Here is a 23,144-nt window from a genome sequence, read left to right as displayed (position 1 = left end):
AAGGCTACACCGGCTCTAACCCTACACCTCTGACCCGAGAAGACTTAAATACATCCTCAATTGGAGAAGGGTATCCCAATAAGGACCGGCAAGAAGCTCGGCGGGACACATCTTTTCAAAACATGCATTAAATAAGAAAAAATACAGTCTTTTAAAAGTATGTATAAACTATGCCTCCACCCAGTGCTCTTCTTTACTCTCAAAGACTTATTGATTGTAATAGAGGGGTAAAGCCTATGAAAAACATGTGCCATATAGTTTGATAGTCGAACCAGATGCCCATATGATTTGTGGTCACTAATTTTCAGATTTACCGCGTACAGCACGGAATCATGTTTTGTTTCTGTAAAACTAAGAAGGATTGCGCTAGATAAGTAATATAAATACAGTCTACCTAATACTGAATTATCACCCCAAAGCCTTCAGGGCTAAAGGGAAATGGGGTTAAGTGAAAAAGGATAATGGAACACCTTATAAAACTTTATATTTCACTAAGGGTTGTACCTCTGGCGTACCTTACCATGAAGTGTAGTAGTAAATTTACAATCAGTACTCATAGAAAAGAGCTTTGAATATTTTCTAAGAAAAATCTTTCGGTAAAAGGCATTCTTTTCAGCCGAGGCATTACAACTTTTTACTCGTTGCCGAGGTAGCAGAATAAAGACAATAGATATACGGAGCTTTGTATCTAGTCTAATTTTCATAAGAAGATTCTATTGTAGGGACTTTGTCTTATATATTGGTAGCTAAACAAAGAGAATATAAATGTGCATATATTTTATGTACGAATGTAGAAAATAGAAATCTATATGTCGGCGGCCGATGTTAAGATCAGGCTGATCGTTAAATCGCTAGGCCCTATCGTGAAACGTGAAAATCTTTGTCTCGCTCCCTGAGTCGACGGAGCCGGGCTCCTATTTCTAGGCAATTTGTCCTTCGGGCATCCGAAGTGGTTTTATTTGACTTCAGTCAAAACATTATACAGGAACATTACAATCAGCCAGAAATGCCTGATCTTAAGATCGACCGCCGACATATAAAATGTCTTTCTACTTATCTAATTGACATACTTAACATGAGTCAGCAAAATACCTATGTTCCATTCAAAGCTGGATTGGGAATATTACGACTTTATTTTGTTTGATTTTGTATGCAAAACCAAAGCCACTGTTTTTCTTATTTTGTTAACTCAGGATTTTCTCTTGGGAGTGCTCCCGGTGGGTTTCTTTCTATACAAAATACCGGAACCAAGAATTCCCGGTTCTCACCATACAAACTCAGTACCAGACCAGAAGCATTCCCTAATTTTCTCATTACGATCTTGCCAAATGTCTGTACATGTACACAATAAAAATGACCGCTCCCTACCAATAACGCTACAATTTAAATATGGTATGTAATACCTGTATAGAAGTTTTAAATTCCTTTGACCAGTAAGACGCACGTAGAATCATACAGTACTATCATTTACGAATTGTCTATATTCCAGTGTCAACCCCGATGGCCTGTCGCCGCTCGACGTGGCCGTGCTGGCGAACAACAGGCCGCTCACCAAGATGCTCATGGAGTTCGGAGCCAAAGAAGGCACGCAATGTGAGTACCTAAGTTATTTCCCTGCATTTAATATGACGAACATTTTACTTACTTTCCTTTATTAGACAATTATACTTACATGTAAGGTGGATATTTACCCCCACCCGTAAATATTCTGCAGAGTAACTAAGTGTAAGTGGCCTTCATACCGGGCCCTGTTTACACATTGATTAGACATTACGTGCTTGCATGTGACTCATATATTCGACTTAATTAAGCTTTGCCCCTTTAAGCTCATCAGACTTCTTAATAATTAGATAACGTGGAATTTAATAATTTTCGACTTGGGCACGTGGAATAGATAACTGTACTTTTTTCAAAAAACTTTCACATACACACGTGCTTAATGTTTTGTTCAAAAATGATTTGGGCTATCGAACTGTCAGAAGCAGGAAAAATTTAACATTTTTGATTAAGGTGCATTGGGGCAATTTCGAAAGCGAGATAATTTGAAAATGGCAAATATCTAATGCACCTTACACCTGGAAAATGTTCAACGTTAAATGACAACACCCTATAAGTGGCTGCACAATGCCGCAAATCTAGCTCAAGCCGAGTCAGATTTGCAGGAAACTGTGATTTCGTTTATTCATTTCTGTTACGTAAAAAAGCTTCCTTTCTATGAAGAAGTACATCGCTTAAGATATATTGGTTCTGAGAAAGGTTAAACGCAAAGCCACTAAAGCTTTTCTCCCCGTAAAGGGCTCACTAGGGATGCGGATGCTTCCGTGCTGCTCTAAAGAAAAATACAAATTGCACTGCCTAATAGTACACTTTATTTCCAAAACATCGTATTTACATGTACAGAAATACTAAGATAGATCTTATTTTTTACAGTGTAAGGTAGAAACTTCACAAACGCAAAAAAGAGCTACGCGGTCACAAAAGTATCTTCGGAATACGAATGGGCAGCGTATTCGTAAACAATCTTAATCCCTACGTATTTGATAATAAAGTTGAATTTCAGTTTAATTTAGGTTAAACTACAAACTACTCGTATGAAGAGTAACGAGGGATTATGTGTACGGATCTGACTGCAGTGTTTGAACTGAACTTTAAAGCTGTAGTTATTCTTTGGCTAAGCCGGTTTAGAGTAGGTACAGATCCAGATATGCAAGTTGCGAAAAGTGACCAAAAAGTCGGAAATGTTCTCGGTAATTTCTTGAAATTTTTACAGATATATAAGAAATTTCCATCTTTGTTTCGGAAAGTTTCAATTCCCATACAAAAATGTGAGAAAATTCGAAGCTTTCCTATTATGTGGAAATTTTCTAATTTTTTTAAAGGTTTATGCTGGCGCATCAGTAAAAAGAGTGACTTAGATGTCGTTTGCTGTCTTGTGTTTTATTTCATTAGACTCTTCTGGGCTACACCTGTGATTTCCGGTTCAAGTTTCTGCTCTAACTTGGGGCCTTCTTCGATATTTCGGTATCACAATCCATGACGGCTTTCTTGGAATTTTTTAATATAAAAAGAATTGACACCTTGACTTCTTAGGCCCTCAGCTCAGCACAAGGAGCGTAAGCGTCTCTTAAGCGTACAGTAAAAACGTTACGAGTACGAGAGGCGTGGCGTAGAGTTCTGAGCACGAAGCGCCGCGTAAACGTAGTCGTTTTATTCACATTAATTATTAAGAAGAAACTCGAATTTAAACTGTCGTGAGACATACTAACATTAAACTAATTCTACGGCTTCCACTCAAAATACGCGAGTGACTAAAAACACGTGAGTGACCGTATAGGTGAGTCGTAGTTTTTTACGCTACGACTGTCGTAATTCGTCGCTACGCCACGACTACGCTTCGTGTGCGGACTTGTTTGAATTTGTTCGTGCACGTATCGCTCTCGTTCTACGCGCGTATTAGGATACGCTTACACGTCTCTTACGTTACGACGCTGTGTGCTGGGAGTCTAAAATTTTTACTATGGTAGGCTCTTCTGAAATGTATGCCAACCCTTGGTCTATTTAATCACGTGTCGACATATCAACTGATTGGTAGTAAAGGTAAATTCATATGTTTATAGTTAAATTCGCGTATCACTTTAGACGCTTCCGGGGTTGGTTTAGTACCACTGCTTTAGAGGAACTATCTTTACCATACTTCTTTGTTTTTAGCATTACATAAAAGGTAAATAATCTTGACGTGTCATTTCATTGTAATTTATTAAAAAAAACGCTTATTAAAAAATTACTTGTAATTCAAAATAATGAAACTAATCGTATATGATATATATTTGTTACATATTTGCTGTGACTTATTTTTCAAAAGTGTTTTTTTAATAAAAAGACACTTCAAGATCGCTTGCCTACTTTCAAATTCTAAAAAAACGAACTTTATATTATAACTTTATCGTGATTTATTACTACTGAGATGTACCTATTTAAAACCACAAACAGGATAGCATCGATTATAGTCCATCGATACGCATCTAACTTTTCAAACTCTATGAATAAAACAACGTCCTAATAGCGCAATACATGGAATAAATACCGTTTTTCAACTGATGAATTCGTGTTTGAGAATTTAACCGGTTTCCTTGATATAATATACTACACCTATTATCTGTTCATTCCACGGATTACAGGAAAATATGCTTTTTAGGATGGGTGTATTCGATAAGTCTTTACGAATTACCGTACAAAAGGGAGCTATTGGAGATTGGGATGTTAGATTAGATTGGTATTCACTCTTAATGCAGAGATCGGGGATAGGGTGATTACTGATCAACTGATTTGTTCTCATTGATTGGGTCCATAACTCGACATGTGTGTGAGTGAATGAGTTGTGTTTTATTGTTTCTTTCAGTACTTATATTTAATAGGCTTAATCATATCTTGGTAATTATTTAGGTAGTGACCCTGCCTATGAGGCCGATGGTCCTGGGTTCCAATCCCGGTAAGAGTATTCTTTGTGTGATGAACGCTGATATTTGTTCCTGAGTCATGGATGTTTTCTATGTATCTAAGTATTTATATATTATATATGTCGTTGTACCCACAGCACAAGCCTTCTGACCGTAAAACTTAGTCAATTTGTATAAGAATGTCCCTATAATATTTAACTATTTTATAATTGTTGTGGCCTATTTCACGAACTTATAATGTACTGCTCTGTTTTGTTTCATTTTCTAGCTCTGAGACAAGGGTGCCGTTCAATTTTAATACAAACTTTTAGCATAATTTCATTTAACTACTATTGAAACTCATAATAAAAATTATGTATAAAAACAAAACATATAAAGTTGTTAGTCATACTAATTTAATGACAGAATGCTCTATAATCATAAAAACATTCTTCATAACAATCCTTAGGAATAATTTTACTTGTTATAACATACATTTCGTATAATAATTAAAATATAGTACTACATTTTGACTAATGGTGACATAGTGTTCTATGATATAAATAAATATTATAAGACATTATTACACAAATTGACTAAGTCCCACAGTAAGCTCAATAAGGCTTGTGTTGAGGGTACTTAGACAACGATATATATAATATATAAATATTTATAAATACATAAATACATAGAAAACACCCATGACTCAGGAACAAATATCCATGCTCATCACACGAATACATGCCCTTACCAGGATTTGAACCCGGGACCATCAGCTTCGTAGGCAGGGTCACTACCCACTAGGCCAAACCGGTCGTCAAACTATACTTGGTGTCAATCAAACTATAAAATTATACAACAATCTACCTTTTCAACTTCAAAGCTGGTCGCCGTTAGGTACGACGACGAGCGAAGCGAGGAGGAGTGTTAGGTAGAACTGCGACCATATGGGCAGAACCATATGTCTCGGAAATTGTATTTTTGCTTGTTCATTTTCACTAGGCGTTTATATGAAGTTTATCTGAATCCCTTAGGAACCACAGAGGTTCCAACTCACACTGGCCGCTGCTTTGCGGTAAAATGATATATGTCGACAGACGTAAAGTACGGATGTAGGTCAGTTTGACGCTTAGAAAAATCGATTATGTTCCATGCAAATATAATGTTTAAGTTTTTTTTTATTAATTAGTAATTCAGTGTGGTTAAACTTTCAGCAAACTCAATCAAATAAATAAAGTTTATGAACGATTTGCCGTGGTTTGATTGTGAAACCACACCTTCAATATTATGCTGTTGGTTTTCATGAATAAAAAACGTTCTGAGTATAAAATAGTATACAGAGTGAACATTATACTGGTTGCCTGTTATGCAAATACATTACTATGCTACTAAACTATAATTACTTTCGAAATTATGCAATTCGTTTTTATTGTATTTGTTTTTATACCAAATCATAAGTTCTGCATATCAAAATTATGCAATTCAAATTATGAAAAATGAAATTTCGCAAATTGTTATTATTAAAAACATTACACACCCCTGAGACAAGTGCATTGACATCGCGCCGCACGTCGCGCGTAGTGGCTCATTCACGCGAATTTTAAGGATGCGAAAAATCCTTAAAGTTCTATATTTATATCGTAGTTATACATACTAGTCTTCAATGCTAAAGTCGTGTTTATCATTTGTCGCTGTTCGCAATTAACGACAATACCAGCACTAAGTTATGAGACGTCTCGCGTAATGCGACGGAACAATGGATTTGTCGCGCTCCGGTCATGTATTCCGACTCGTTGGTAGAGAGCGGATAAGTCGAGTTCTTGCGAGAACCCGTATAACTGTCACTTTGAGAGGTATGTATAGCCAGAAGATATACCTACCGCAAAAAACGGAAATCAATAAGTCGTTATCTGCTTCCCTTTTACTCATATGTGATACAGTACTATGCAACTTTTGTCCCTTGTCTGTTAACCTTTTGAACGCCGAGAACACCTAAAGTCGTCGTTACTAGTCGTGTCTACAGCGCCAAGGACAACTATATGTTGTATGGCGGACGCTGACAAAGTAACCTTCACACTTTCGAGCAAGGTTTACTAATACCTCCCTTGAGCCCGGGTTTTTTGGCGTTTGAGTGATAATGGTGTTTAAGATATAAAGCGTACAAAGGGTTAATAAAACTATAATTGATTGTGACAATTTATAAAACAAAAATATACTAACACTGGTTTATACGAGTGCGCGATTCAAAGTTACCTAAGAAAAGTGACGCGCTCTGGGCCGTGACTGCCACAAAACGATCGTCCACAGAAGGCCCGCTTTGGGACCTTAAGGTACATTTCCGAAATTAATACAATCCCGGAGACAGAGCCCACCGTTCCATTACTTAACTGTGTATATATGGAGATCCCAAGAGTATTACCCTTGTATAGTCGCCGAATACTTCGTAACATTAAAACCAAGGCTTGGAAACCGGTTGAATTCCCAAACCGGTTGATTTAAAAGTGCTTGTTGCTAGGCCTATTTGAATAAAGAATATGTTGACTTTGACTTTAAAACCGTTATCATAAATTTGGCGCAAAACCTTTTAATTTCGGTTCCGCTCGAAAAACCGTTATTTTTAAAACCGGTTTTCGTGATAAGAGTTCTTGTCAAATTAACCTGTTTAGATCAATAAAAACCGGTTTCTTCCTATGTCGCGGAGTCCATGTTTACGTGGCACACCACCAGGCTGACCCGCCGTGGCGTCGGTTTTCGAACAAACCGGTTAATTAAAGTTACAATAAAGTACTTAAAACGTTCGCGTTCTTACGAAAGTTCGGAGTAAAACCAAAATAAATCGGTATTTACCGCTATTTTGTTTTAACTTTCGGGCGTGCCGATTTTAACTAGGTAAGGAGCAAACAAATCGATGTCATACTGTTTTTATCTATTCTGTAGGAACTATATCAAATGAATAACCGACACTAATCTCAAGCCGTCCTGGTACTGGAGAATAATTGAATAATTCATTTACACGGCTCGGTTCGTCAGGGCATAGGGTGTTTCATTGACCCGTGACGATTGGGGTCATTTGTAACATCAGGAACAATTACAATGAGATGTATTTAAAAATATCGTTTGTCAGATAATTTTCGTTTCGGACGTTCTCGATGTTAAAAAAAACACATTTATTCTAGTAAAAAACCCTGCTTTACAATTTTTTTTTCTTCTGCCAAACTGCAAAAAAGTTTGTTGGCAGAGGACAGTGCCAGCTTTGCCAGCAGTGCGCTTTGGACAGTTTCTTGGAGTTGGTTTGTTAGGAATTACCCGAATACACCTTGATCCCATTTTGACTTAACCCGTGTTCAATTATTTATAGAATTGTTCTTCTAAATATTCATTGTAAATTTACATGTAAATGTATTGTTAATGGAGCAATAAAGAATATTTACTTAGTAACTTACACATCAAAAGGGACCTTATGGCGGTCGGCGCTCACGCCGTTATTAGCGGCGCGCCAATACTAATGCGGCACTACGCGTCGTAAGCGCCGACCGCCATAAGGTCCCTTTTGATATGGACTGTCAGTTTAACAGGCGCGCCTACGATGGGTTTTTCCAAAATTAAAAACTTGACGTCTACATGGCCTATACTATAGTTTTAGAACTTAAACATGGCCACTCCATAATTTGTGAATTCTGAGAACCAGTATGAATTCAAGTCATAATGGTTATTGAGGAAAACGTGTGTAGGTATTGAATTAATAAAATCTGACATTAATTAGCTTAATACGTATAGGGAGCGTAGGGGGCAGCAAAGGAGATGTCAGATTTTTGGCGCGAGGTGTAAATGTGAAGTTTATGCTTCCAATGTAGCCCACAATATGGCAGAACCTACCACGCACAAGAAAACGTACGAGAGCGGCAGATGGCAGCACTTTTTGGCGCAATGTACATGTTTATGCATCCGACTCAGGCCACAAGACCCTCCAACGTGCACGGTCCATAATATGGAAATAAAATGGAAGAAATATAACAGTATGTTTAGGTACTTGACATAAAAAAAGAAGAAAAAAAAAAAACAAATTAAAAAAGCAGTAGATGTCTAAGATACTTCTATTTGATGAACAAACAGATGGTTATACTCAATCCCTACGCGTGTTTTTTTTTTCTATTGAGCCAACTTTAACTTTTTTATTTATTATGACCAACACAGACAGAAGGGTGAGGAACACAGAGCTTCGCGCCAAAACTCGTGTCGTCGATGTTGGGATGTAGACCGCCAGGCTAAAGTGGGACTGGACTGGACATGTCTGCCGGATGAATGATGACAGATGGGCCAAAATAGCCACTAGCTGGCATCCCCAGAGTAGTCGCGGCAGAGGCAGACCGAGAAAGAGATGGCGGGACGATTTGGATGCGTTTCAGCGGGATTGGCGGGATCTTGCTCAGCACAGGGAGGATTGGAAAGCGAGAGGGGAGGCCTTTACCCAGAAGAGGAACACACAAATCGGTTATAAAAAAAATTAAACCATTATTGTCGTGTTTTAGCGGACGGGAAGTTATTACTTACTGTATTGTTTTTTTTACTTTTATTAAACATATATCCACTAAGAAAAACGCTAACAGCCATTATAGCTTCGCGTCGTCCGACAAAATCGAAACTCATCCACGAATTGAACTTACTGCACCATAACAGTGTAGAAATGTGTGTGTATGCGTGTACCAAATAAGTTTTTTACTGTTGTATAAATAAGATCCATTCATGATAATCATGATACACGCAAGCCCAATGAGGATGTGTCAAATATTCACCGGGAAATATTAGATTGTAGCCGGATTCAATGTGGAAGATTGAATGAATTTGCACACGCAAATTCGATACACGAATGGGCTGATAAAGCCATGTAAATCCTAATACGCAGTCGAAAGGTTTTGATTTGCTTGATTAGCGCCAAAAAAACTTTCCTTTGCTCGTGATTTGATACCTAATCAGAAATAACAGATTTATTCAATATTTTGTGCTCCTATGTGTGAGTAAGTAGAGTCAGACCAAGCTAAGCTGGCAGCAATTTTGATGGCCCAGACCCTTCTGGGCTATCAAGATCGAGTTCGCGTGCCCCGGCACGTGTCATTTTAAACGTCAAACTTCTGTGAAATTATGACGTTTACTTAACACCTGCACCGTCTAGGCTATTAAAATAGCTGCCAATTTATTTTGGTTTAACACTTTATTTTACGAAACAACTATAGGTTACAGCAAATTTGAAAGTATATAGTAAGATCCCTAACTGTTTACCTAAAAAAGTTCCTAATATACCTTAAGTAATCATACATTATTACGCGTTATAATAGTGCAAGTCAACACCGATTCTTTTTATTTACATGAAGACTAACTAATGTTACTAATACTAAACAATAAAAATGAGTTGTTCAGGAAAATTACGAAAAAAATCGCCCAGGTCCATCTTCTGGGGGATCTCCCCACGCTGCGATTTCCAGTTATTTATTAGCTTCAGGTATAGTATATATCTGGGAGACCGAGCTTTGCTCGGAAAACATATAAAAACTCAAAAATGCGCGCTTTCCCAGAGATAAGATCGATTCCTCGCACCCGAAAACCCCCATAAAGCAAATTTCATCGAAATCGTTAGTCATTTCCGAGATCCCCAAAATATATAAATATACAAGAATTGCTGGTTTAAAGGTATAAAGTAGTAATTATGAATTAACCTATTAAAGAAGAACGGAAGTAATGAATGACAAAATAACGCCGAGTTCAGAAGTGGTATTCAATATTAAATTGTATTATCTTTTTATCTAAAATCAATCACAGAAACTACCAGTATGTCACTGAAAACAATCGTTTTCGATCACTATTAAATATGGATCTTATACTTATTGAGTATAAAGTTCAAAATGAGTTGGAGTATTCGTGGGATTCACAACTGATAGTTTATTGACATCTACAGATAAGTATATGAGTGTGGTTATCGAGAGATTCGAGAGTTATCACATCAATCTGTATTGTTACTGACCTAAATGTTGCGATGAGATTTTTTATACAAAGCTTAGAAATAAATTTCCACTTTTCCTTTATTTCTAAACTTTGTGGTGTTGTGTTGGCTTAATACAAAATTAATTGAGATTTTTCTAAGCTACGCGAGTATGCGCCCACTGTTGGGCATTCGCCTCCAAATCTCCTCCAAGCAGCCCGATATGCTGCTTCTCTCCTCCAGAGGGGGCCCGCAATCTTAACCTACCTAAGTAGAACATTATATCGTAAAATATAACTTTAGAAATGCTCCAATATTTTTAACGAGAGTTCATCAATGAAAAGCGTTTGGAAATCAGCAACAAAAAGCGTTTGAAAATCGATAAAATTAATTTGTATTTTTCGAAAAGTATTATCGCGTTGAGATTAACCAACTAATAAACTGAATTGCCAACTATTTGTTTCTATTTGTGTCATTGTCATTAATAACTAGATCTGGGCCATAAGTATCGAAATGAATCCAGTGTTTGCCACTAGCTGTTATTGGTTATTGCCCTACCCATTTCCATGGCAGTTATCTGAATCAATGGCGTCCGTAATCTACAGATTATGCTTAACCAAAGTGTTTGTTTGTTATTGTGCCGATTCTGCCCCTGTTACGTATATTATATCAGTATCCCCGATGGGAATTTCCATCAATAACATCAATTATTCCATTACGAACTTTCATTCCTCATTTTAAACCACATTGATCAATTTACCTATCTGTCTGTTGTAAATAAATAGTGTTCACGTAAATTACAACACGGGTATTGGATCTCCTGCATAAAATGATAATATGTATTATTTACATAGAAAATACCTTATAACAAAATTTACAAATTTTCTTGAATAGTAAATGGAGGCTTATGGCAGCCATTTTTGTTTTTCATCTAAATCGTAAATAAACATCATGAGTAAAAAACCAAGGAAAAAATATGTCGAAACTTCTGCGTTCTTTCTTCTGTTATTATTGTAGTTCAAGTTCACCTTAGCCTTGCTTACTCATTTGCGCATTATTTTAAGTCTCATAATTGGATAACTATCTTACGTCAAATTAGGTCCGGAAATACCACATATCAGGTGCGATGAGTGAAGATGATAATATATGTAAAGGAATTTCATACAGCCTTACACACCTAGGTCTGTAAGGCAACCTTCTTTTGTTTTTAAACATCAAATTATCGCACGTCTTGGCATTCAACTTTAAAAAACCTATAAGCAATATTCTGCCATTATGCTTTTTTTCTTTTTTGTGTTTGTTAAATATTATTTCAGGGTTTCAAAGGGGAACGAAAATTTGATTATTTTTGCGTTACGACGTACGGTTTAGGAGATACAGCCTTGTAAAGTTTTTTATTTTTTCAGTCATGCAGACATCTTTATAGGGCTGTATCTCCTAAACCATGCGTTTCCCTTAGGAGCCCGACGCACTGTATTCAGTGCACCTATCACATGAAACAATCATCATCATCACTATCGTATTTTTTTTATTATTATTTCATTGCGAGTTTGAGAAAAGCACTATACAAATCAGAAACGGGGTTGCCGGCCGCGTATCCCTATTCGACCTCGCTACGCTGGGCCGTCTATATCTACTTGGCCTGCAACCGTTCGTTTCTCGTCCTCTATAGTAATGTACTATTACTCAATCATATTAAAAGTGGTGCCGTACGGGGCGTATAGCAGGGATAATAGGTTAACGGTTTTACACTTGTACCAATAATGTACAACATACGAGAGAAAATATTTTCCAAGAGGTTTACGAGTGAATGGATTAGCAATGTTACTGAGCCGTGCTCGAAGATTTATCGTCCTGAGTTGCGTAACATGGTCCCAGAGCTTAATATAAAGTACCTGAATGACGGCGGTTGGAATTACTAACATAAATACCGAAGTAAGTTAAGTATACGAGTAAAGTAACCATTTCTTGTGGCATTTGAGAATAATGTACCTGTATAAATACAACACGAATATTATACAACACATCTTCATGAAACACACAATATACTATTCTAGGACTGCCCCACGAAGTAAGTTCCTATTTTCTTTTTCAAGAGTGCGTAATTAAGGTAAGGTAATACGGCATATTTCTTTGTTTTCAGGATTAATTTGCCAAATAGATTGGCGCCCGATATACCAAAAAACAAGTCATAAGATTAAACGGTTATGTTTGTATTAAGTAGGTAATGTTCGGAAAGATTTATTATAGACTAATACTGAGGCACGGTTTACCCAAGGGTTTACATTCACGAAACATGCTCCACACTTTTGATTTATTTCTTTTAGAAACACTTTTTTTCTGTTTCGGACTTTTCCCGGTTTCGTATTTATAAAAACCTAATTATTGCATTCTAAACAAAGGTATCTACTACTTAAATATGGTGAAATATGGTAAGAATTAATATAAAAGAATTATAAAATGTGTTATTATAACCAATATCCATTTTTGAATCACTTCATCATTTGTTTAGCTTGATTTTTACAATCAAACGTTCCAAAAATATATTTACACGACCTTATTGTCAGTACCATAGAGGCGTTTATAGTATTTTATACAATCGTGATATAATAGAGAGCTTTCCAGTTGAGTACCGTGTTTAGGCAACGAAGCTTGCTGAGTTGACAAAGTAAGGTACGAGATTGAAAAACTTGATTAGGTATTTCACTATTGTATACAATCTTTTTTCTACGAGTCATCTAAGTTAATGCTTTTTTTTTACAAAACCTAAATAATTAATGAAAATTGGTAAGTATCTCAGTAGACAAAAGACATAAACGCGCGAAGTTCGACGCCCGCCCGTCCCCCGTTTAGTCTTATCTATGGAAGCGCGGCGGCACGTGATTGGTCAATTTTTTAAATAATTGACTACAGCGTCTACAGCGTATCGAAAAGAACATTATACTTGAGTTGGGAGCCCATACATGAAAAGTACTCAATTATAGTTTGGTATACGAAATCTTAATTCAACCATTACAGTCGACGAGTAGATAAAATATATTTTTGGTACGTTGGCTTGTAAAAATGTTCGTGAACTCGACTGTACATTTATATGCTGGTAAAAATTCTCAAAAGCCATAAGAATAGGTAATTCGCAACTCGTGTCGATTATAACACTCTTCGGTCGTGTTTTAATTTATCACCACTCGTTGCGTTTTCCTCTTTCCGCACTTGTATCGTAAAATAACTACGAGCATTACTTCTTTACTTTAATTTGTATGATATTCCTTTAAATGTATTAAGAACGTCCAAGTTTCAAAATCCGAAAACTTATATTCTATTTTCCCCTGCATAATCGACAAGAGTCGTGTGCTGCCCTGGGGCTCCGAGGACGAACTTTTGACTTTACTTGCGAGTTCGGAGCTAGTTATCCTATAGTTTTATGCACACACGGCCCCAGACAATAAGTCTTTGTTGCTGACGATCTGGGGAAAAAGAAACATTTTTTAATTTTAGAGAGCTATTGAAGGGTAACATTTCATTGTACGTTCTAAACCAAACATTTATTCTTTTATATATCTACTTTTCGCTGCCTATTTAATAATCTGTACTCACATTTTCGTGGAATTTGTATAAGTAGGGCGCGTAGGTAAAAACGAGCTTTACAATTTCTAATTCGTTAGTTTAATTTTAACTTTTTGCACTTTGCCAACCTATATGACTTTGAAGAAACATTGGTTAGTCATATAGCTACCAGAATCTTTACTTACCTTAAAATTAATTAATTACTTTTGAATTAGCGTTTATCGCGGGCGTTCTCTTTCATGACGACACATCAAACAGACGATAAGGCATGACGGTTGTCGATTGCAAAATGGCAGTTCCAGCGTGACATCGCAAAAGTACCTAGTAGATATAACTACGTTACCCTCTGTCACGTTTTTGAATCAAATTGGAATATTTGGAACCCAGATCGACTTGGAATCGGCTTATAGCAAACACAACTTCAGTCCCTGTAAATGAGCAGTAATGTGTTGGCTTTTCGACGCGGTCTCAAGGGTGGGGAAGTTGAAACTTTCATCTCAGGGGCCGGCGAGTTTAGTTATAGTATAGTTGTGTTACCGTATCGGCAATCAATACACTAAACCCAGTTGTGAAACTGACTTGGTTATTGTTTACTTTATTGTTGACTTGTGAAACACTAGCACGCATCTAGCTAACGAATGGCTGTGGTTATTTTCTGTCCAATGTGACAATTTTAGCCCCTATTTTAATTATTTCCCCAGTGCAAAACATAAGAGAATAAGCTTTTGCTTTCTTAAGATTCGACTGAGTTTTTCAGATTCTTCTTTCCTTAGAGATCTTTTCAATTTGTTAGAGTCCCGGGTCTTTTTTAGAGACTTAACTCCTTTTCAAAGAACTATATTTTATTTACAAAAAAAACGCATTGTCTTTAGGTATACATAAACATGAGCCAGATGGTCGGACGATATTAGAAAGACGGCAGGGATAACCTGGTATAGAACCGCCGCATACAGAATAACATGGAAATCCATGAACGAGGCATTTGTGCAGCAGCAGAAGGATTCATATATGCTGAGAAGAAGAAGAAGAAGAAACATGAGATATGAGCACAAATCATATGATAACGCTTATTTATTTAACTGTTATTTAGATAAAACGTATAAATTTGTTAACGAAGTCTTTATTCGGAGGCTCGAGTCCTTTTGAGTTGCGCTTAGAAAAAGAGTCATTAAAGGACTTGGGTCACGTAAAATTGTTAAAATCAATCTTCAAATATATTTCTATAATATTTCAAATACGTCCAAGTTCTAAACCCCTTAAGTCTACCAATTAACTTTCCTTTTGTTTCCGCAAAACTAATAAGGGTGTTTCCAAAATTTATCGAAATTAAACCCCTAACCAAACACCGGTGTTTTGCCGAGATTGGCCGAGCTTAGTGAATAGATTACTGAATGGTAGAGGAAAGCCTTTTACAATGACGTACCTTGCCAGGATTCATTGTTTCCGAAGCTAGTATAATTAACCATTTTGAACTTGTTTTAAGACCAATCGTTATTGTAATTTTAGTAGGTCTGCAATCATTGATTATAACGTGACAATATAAAAAAAGTCAAAAACCATAAATATGAACGAGCTTGGAACTACGATTGTGGCGTTTATGGCGTTTAAAAAAGATCCTAAAGATTACAAAAAAGTAGTTCTATACCTTAAAAGACATGGAGATGCCAATAAGAATAAGTACGAGCGTAATGCACGTAAGAATTATAACAAAATGACATTATTTTGACATTGCCATGTAAGTTCCAACTGTTTTTCGAATGAAGGAAGAGATGAAGTCCTCGGGCGAGAGGAGGCATACTTACCAAAGTTGGTTATGTTGGTAGGGTGAGCCGGTATGCCATTGACATGTACTTATCGCAAGATTTAAGTCTAGCCCAAAGATAATTATTTAATATTTCCTTTATTTCTACTATCAAGAATAAGTAGTAGTAGGTAAGCAGCAGTTGTTAACTACTTAGTCATTTAATTAGGTACGTTTTTTTTTACAGTTAAGAGCGCAGAGGCGATGGGCGCACACATTCGGCGGCTGACGCGAGAGGCCGAGGCGAGGCTGCATGATGCTGCTGGGTGCTTCCCGGAGCGTGCCTGTCGGGACGATGCTTGCACAAGGTACATTCTTTTGAAAGATACGTGAGTACTCTACGTACGTACACATACAAATTGCTACGCCTCTCTGATGGATTGCACAGGTACCGTGTGCAATAAGCTGCGTAGTATAATGCCAGGCCGGACAAACTGAACATACAATCGTGTAAAGGCTAAGACTCCGTTGACCAATTCTAAGGTTGAACTCTAAGTAGGCTTTACACCTAAATGCGATAATACAAAAAAATGGCATTGTTTGCCATGGCATCGGACGAAATTAGATTCCAGAATATTGTTGAATCTTCTTCCTCGCGTTGTCCCGGCATTTTGTCACGACTCATGGCAGCCTGGGGTCCGCTTGGCAGCTAATCCCGAAAATTGGCGTAGGCACTAGTTTATAAAAGCTACTGTCATCTGACCTTCCAACCCAGAGGGTAAATTAGTCCTTATTGGGATTAGTCCGGTTTCCTCACGATGTTTTCCTTCACCAAAAAGCGACTGGTAAATATCAAATGATATTTCATACAAAAGTTCCGAAAAAACTCATTGAGCCGGGGTTTGAACCCGCGACCTCCGGATTGCAAGTCGCACGCTCTTACCGCTAAGCCACCAGCGCTCTGAAGAGATTAGTTCCCCTAATATTGTTTCATATACATAGATATGTTTTAAATTAGGACCATACCTACCTAAGTGGATAATTGACAGAGATAAAATGACTATCATTAACTCTAAATTAAAAATATTAAAAGGGTTATTAAATCTATCCTTTTCTGAACACTTTGCTGAAAAAAGGATGACAAAAGGATAGATCTAATAACGCACCAGCACGTGACACGTATACTGATCTTTCTGATCAACCTCCATTATCTCTATTTTATTTATAGGACCTAATCAACCTTCTTCATCTGTCAATTGTCTTGGAAACTTGAAGACGTCATGTGTCGGTATCGATTGTTACGTTACATTTCGTACGTCATATCTTCTTTAAACTTCATCTCTTTGTTACATACCTCGTTTCTTTGCTTTTGTCTTGTGTAAAAGCTTTGTAAAATTACACCAACACAATGGCGTTGTTAAAGTACCACCAGAGTATATGCATACATGGAGTAGTTCATCTTCAAGCAGAGGTATATTATGCGGTGCCCACTAGTAAGTAAAATCATGCCTAATTCGTTCTTGCGATCCGATACTGCAAAGGCACATCCATCAATAATTAATTATAAGCCGCTTCCGAAGAGAGAAACTTCTCGGAGTGCAACTTATGCGCACCGCACCAATATATTAGTACGTTGTTAGAGACCCCGAGTCTTGTAGAGACTTGAGTCCTTTTTAAGGAACTTTCATCTTGTTTACGAAAAAAGCCACACTCCATACAGTATCGCTTATTCTCTTTACTGCTACTATTACTTATTTAGATAAAAACTACAAAATTATTGACGGAGTCTTTATTCGGAGGCTAGAGTCCTTTTGAGTTGCGCTTTAATAGTATTTTATGCAACAGTTGTATAAGAAGGGTCAAAAAAGGCGAGTGGCGTGAGTTGCATACAATATTTTTCCTACGAGTCAACAAAAATAAATCTTACTTTAGGTAAACAAAGCAAAAGTATATAGCCAAGACGCGCGAACATACCTATTGTTACGCGCCCAGCTCGCCCCGGGCCGCGGCCGGCCGGTCAGCGACACCTCGTAACTCATGAGGCCCTGGTACTTGCTACTTGCTAAATTAAATTTTTGGACAATTTTTTCTCAATTTTGGCCACCGTAGCCTACGGAGACTAACAAGCAACGCTAAGCGGTCTTCGTAGTCTATGGGGGTTGCTATATTACGGGTGTCACATGCGTGTTTCTGACTTATGAAGTAATTATTTTTACTATGCAACCAAATGAATATTTTGTAAGTTGGCAGCAATGCACTTAGTTTAAAACTGTATTCGTTTTGGTTTTGTTAGGTTGGTAGCCATTAATCGCAGTAACGTTATAGCGATTAAAAGCACAAGAGCTTTTATGAGGAATAGACAATATAGACTTTTCTTGAAACCTTTTATGTATGTTCTTATATTCGTGATAATGAATGCATAAATGACAGATAACAGTAGAGGAGTAGGAAAAGACTCAATAAAGGACTCGACTCGGCACTTAAAAGATTCGGAAGTTTTTTAGCATAGAGTCTCGTTATAGAGTTGAGTGATTCAAATTTAGACTCAAAAGACTCGAGTTCCTATCAAACACTTGAATTACTTTATGGTTGTTAGGTACGCAGCAGCCATTGTATCTGAGTTGAATGTCGAACCTTCATTCTTATCGGGGATTGGTTAAGTACCTACTGTCATTGCCACTATTACTATGGTCCCTCTAATGAAAGTTTGGTAGAGGGGTTAGGTTACAAGTTGATCTTCAGACTAAAACTTAATAAAATATTCTGCAGAATGATGTTTAAGAAGTACCAACGGTCTCAGATATCGTGGTGTGGTGTAATATAGGTACATTAGGTATCGTAGAGGATATCACTACAATCGTGGCTTGACACTGCTAGACCTAACGTCCTAAACTATGTTCTAACGTAGATCGGAGATAGTAGGTAACGGATAATAGGCAAATAGGAAAAGTGCACACGTTAGTAAACTGTACTTTCGTTCACTCACGGTACGATTAATCGCTTCGATCAATTTGACGAGAATCGTGCACGATCAGTCGCTTCGAAATCGCTAACCATACACGGAGCAATTGGTCGTTACGATCGGTGCGCGATCGAGGGATGCAGATGCAGCGCTCATACACGGAGCAGTTGGTCATTACCAGCGAACGAAAAAAACATAGAAGACTAATCTCAAACAAAATATCAGCGTAAAAGTGGCCCCACTATTAAAACACGCAGTACTCATAACGGACCAATTGCAACTCGTCGATGTTGACGTCTTGTTTTCAACGACGAAACTGCGTTTGACCATGATTAGTCAATTTAAACCACCCAAACTACGATTGGTGTTTTATAAAATAAGGCGCTGTGATTGGCTGTAGCATTGACACTTGAAAATACATGACAATGGAAACCAACTCCACGTAGACGGTTTCATGCGATATAGAACGTTTTAAATGCTATATTTTGTATGATAATTTGTTATTTTATTTTAAAGAGTAAATATATATAGGCTTATTATTTGTTCGTTTGTCGCACGTGTTTAAAGGGAATTAAGCCTCCGAACCAATTAATACATTGTATCGTTCATGCAGAAATTCGTATTGAACACGTCGTCGTAGGAACAGTTTGTATGGGAATGGGAAAATATCATTATTGTTTTTACTATTTTCTTTGTGGGGCCTACTCCACATCAAAGTACGCAAACAAAACAGAGTCACAAAACCTTTTTCGGGTGGACCCACTCACGACAGCCGACAACATGGCGGCGCGCGGGCTGGCAACCGTTGCTAGACCGTCGGTAACGCGTGCGCCGCGCCGCCCGGCGCCCGCGTCTGTCATCAGTGTTACTTACGTCACGGAATCGATCGCTCGCACATCGTCAACCGTTTAATATCTGTCAGTAGGTACGTCAACGTCAGTTAAATCCTATCCGCGTACTTGACTAGTAGCTTATCGTGATACTAACCTATGGATTCACGGACTAATATAAATGGTATGGTGCATGAACCTAACTAGTGTTTCGGTGAACTGTATGTGCCTGTGCTAACCGCTTGTGTTTAATACTAACTTAAATAATAATAACTTTTTAACTGTATTTCGAACATTACACATTGTTTATTAAGTGCGTGCATTATTATTTACGATCCACGTAGGTTTAACACCCACACTTGCATTCTTTCCATATTTTTTCACCATTCAAACATTACATATTGTTTATTAAGTGCGTGCATTATTATTTACGATCCACGTAGGTTTAACACCCACACTTGCATTCTTTCCATATTTTTTCACCATTCAAACCGTCCCTGGACCTAGAAATATTGCAATACCAAAATTAGCCAAATCGGTCCAGCCTTCCGCGAATTTAACGAAAAGTTATAAATAGCAGCGAGATCTTTACTTTACTTAGTGAAAATGTACCTACACATAAAAAAGCGCCACCTACAACGACGATTCGTATTTACTATCACGAATTTAAATTGTCAAAATAACAACCTGAACAAATTTAAAATGAAAGTTTCTTAATATCAACGATTGTTTAAAATGCATAACATCATCCCCATATAAAGCCTGTTGTGATCAAGAGAAATCAAAATAATATGATCCTAGCTAAACTATACGTGAAAAGTAATCCCATATTGTTTCCAGTGTTTGTTGGAACTACTAGCACATCATTTATCCGCACAATAAGGCATATTTCTTTTATTAAAGATATAATTTTAATACTTCTTACTACGACTGTGACAACGGGCCGCCATTTGCGAACTAAATAGCTCCGCGGCACAAAGTTGACGCCCCGCCCGCTTCGGCACAATATGTGTGGGGTCATTTTGCAGAGCTAGTTCGTCATCTATGTTTATTATCAATCGCTGGTCATTACGATCGATGCTCGATCAAGGGATGCAGTGCATGCGTCAAAAATGACACAAAAATCAAATCGTTGATCGCAAAGAGCCATACAATGGCGATTTATCGTTGCGATATTCATGATTGCACAGGTTTGAATGAATCGTACCCTTTATGTGGCTATTTGAATATGCGCAATATATCCGTGTGCTGTATCGCGAGCAGTCCCCATAGGTCGCTAAGAAGGTAAGCGAAAGGTTTCTAAACCTCTCCTCTATCGTTTACTCTACTAATCTAAATGGCCGTAAATTCTAAATTAATTAGGCACCAAACTATTCATTTACACAAATTATTATCTTACATCCTGTCGACGTACGGAAAACTCTCTCCTAGTATATTTTAAGTAAATATTACTGTAAGAGGAGACAGGAAGGCAAATACAACTCAATTACAGAATTACTTCTAAACGGAATTCCTTTGAGGATGAATTAGGAACCGGAAACCATATTTACTACGCTCACACTACATTCTTAAATAGGTTTACACAACGTTTATAACACCTTTTGCCTGCTACTTCGTTGTTATAAAATTCGTTATCCTGGACCAAATCCAATTGTAGCCGGGACATTTTCGAGTGAGAGTAAAAAGTATCTTGTGTGTCAAATATTTTACCAGGTATAATTATGTTCGGTAACGCATCTTAAAGGGGCCCGCTAGATATCTGCCTGTCAGTTATTCGCGATTGTCAGCTCTTGCAAATAACTGACAGGCCTGGTTATCAGTGGGCCCCTTAACACGTGTATCATCCGCCTCGTGCGGCTTGTCAGCAAAAGACGCGCTGACCAATAATTTTCATAATCCCAAATTGTACTTTTCGGATACATAGCGACCGGGTGCATTCAATTAACATTAACATTTTAAACATAATTATCAACATTAATACAACAATTAACATTTTTAGATCAATAAACATTTTATCTTTTCTCTCTGTCAACTTTTAACAAGACATGATTGCCAACGTAAAAAGTTTACAAACAAAACATCCATTCCGTACATTGTATTGTATTAGGATACAAATTTCTATGCAGGGGTGGTACCTTTTCTCTGCAACTGACTGTACATACAAACTATCGTAGTAGGACTATTTCACCGTAATATTAAAAGTGACATGATCAGGTCCCACCTTCGAGTAGTTAAGGTTAACTCCTACTATTTAAATGTAGGAAACATTTTAAAATAGATTACCTACAGTTAGATTTGAACTATTCAAACACGAAGTCCCAGGAAGCATGACTCCGCTTGCCCCCGCGCTATATCTATATATCCAAATTTGCGCACCCATTGCTTGTTCAAACCATGGTTTTCATGTTCTAACTGTAAACTAACCTTAACCAAAACTTCCGCAGATTCCTGTGAACATAGTTTTAATCTCTCCTCTACTAATCGAATCGATCTAACTAAATTGTACACATAATGTAGGTACTCGGACAAATTTACACTTGGACAGTTTGATTGCGTAGCAATGCTGTCTTCCCAATACCAAAATGTCGTATTAGCCATACTGATTATACTCTGATACGTCGTTTTGGGTTGTCTCGGTAGAGAGGTCAATAGTTGATTTGGTTCGGTCAGTCGTTAACAGTGTTTGATAAGTTTAGACACGTTTTGGTTTTCAGTTGAAAAGGAACGACTGGAGCTGAACATTTCATTTAGCTGTATCGAATTAACCATAGTTTACTACAGTAGCTACATCGTACAACGTGGGCTCGAATAACCCGGCAGATTTTAAATGTGTATTCTTGACCGCATTTAGACTGAAATATCATGCAAAGTTTTTAAAAACGGAGTTTTTAGAGATAATGAATGTGAAAAATGGTTTCGTCAATAACTTAGTTACAAACGACTTTTTGGCTGCATCGCTGCCAATATGTGATTTGATTTAGACATAAGTACCTACTGACAGATATTAAAGTATTAATGGAAACTCGCAATTTTGTCTGCAAATAAAGAAATAACTTTTCTTTTTCGTTGTGATGTTTTTTCCGTCAAGATGTAAAAATAAACAACGTGTAGTATGCAGAAAAATATTTGTTAGCCGTACGTTCAATACGCAGTTCGTCCATTCGTCTACTACGCAGTTCGTCCATTTCGTGATTCGTCAATAAGCAGTTCGTCCATTTCGCGATTTGTCACTCCGCATTTCGTCCATTTCGCGATTCGTCACTAAGTCAGGAATGCGTAGTCAAAATCTGTCAGGTTACTCGAGCCCACGGTGTATATTCTATTTAGGTTTCCTTAGAGCACTTTTATCCGACGTGGATGCGTCCTTGATACAGCGATAGCAATGCTGGTCCAGCATACCTACCTACCCATTTTCTCCTAATCTACCGTTTAATAAAGCCGGACCATCCACAATGGTCACATCCACCCAGCATGTACAGCAATGATAAAGTGTGGTAATGTCATTATTAATATCAAATTTCTATGAATATACACACTTTATTCTGGTCAAATCGGTGAAAGGTCAGGCGGACGGACCATTCACCAATGAATAGTTACCGTCATGTCATGACAATGAATAAGCACAAGTCGAACAATA

General features: G+C 37.4%; 1 protein-coding gene across 1 annotated transcript in view; it reads left to right on the top strand.

Annotated features, from left to right (window-relative positions):
* The window catches only part of LOC133521900 (ankyrin repeat and fibronectin type-III domain-containing protein 1-like), a 69,434-nt gene that overhangs the window by 31,207 nt on the left and 15,083 nt on the right, over positions 1-23,144 (top strand). The window contains exons 4-5 of the mRNA XM_061857020.1: positions 1,490-1,593; positions 15,963-16,083. Of these exons, the coding sequence (XP_061713004.1) occupies positions 1,490-1,593; positions 15,963-16,083 (225 nt within the window). The remainder of the gene's footprint in view (positions 1-1,489; positions 1,594-15,962; positions 16,084-23,144) is intronic.

The sequence above is a fragment of the Cydia pomonella genome, chromosome 10 (assembly GCF_033807575.1).
Source record: "Cydia pomonella isolate Wapato2018A chromosome 10, ilCydPomo1, whole genome shotgun sequence".
Classification (NCBI taxonomy): domain Eukaryota; kingdom Metazoa; phylum Arthropoda; class Insecta; order Lepidoptera; family Tortricidae; genus Cydia; species Cydia pomonella.
This window is presented reverse-complemented; position numbering and strand designations above follow the sequence as displayed.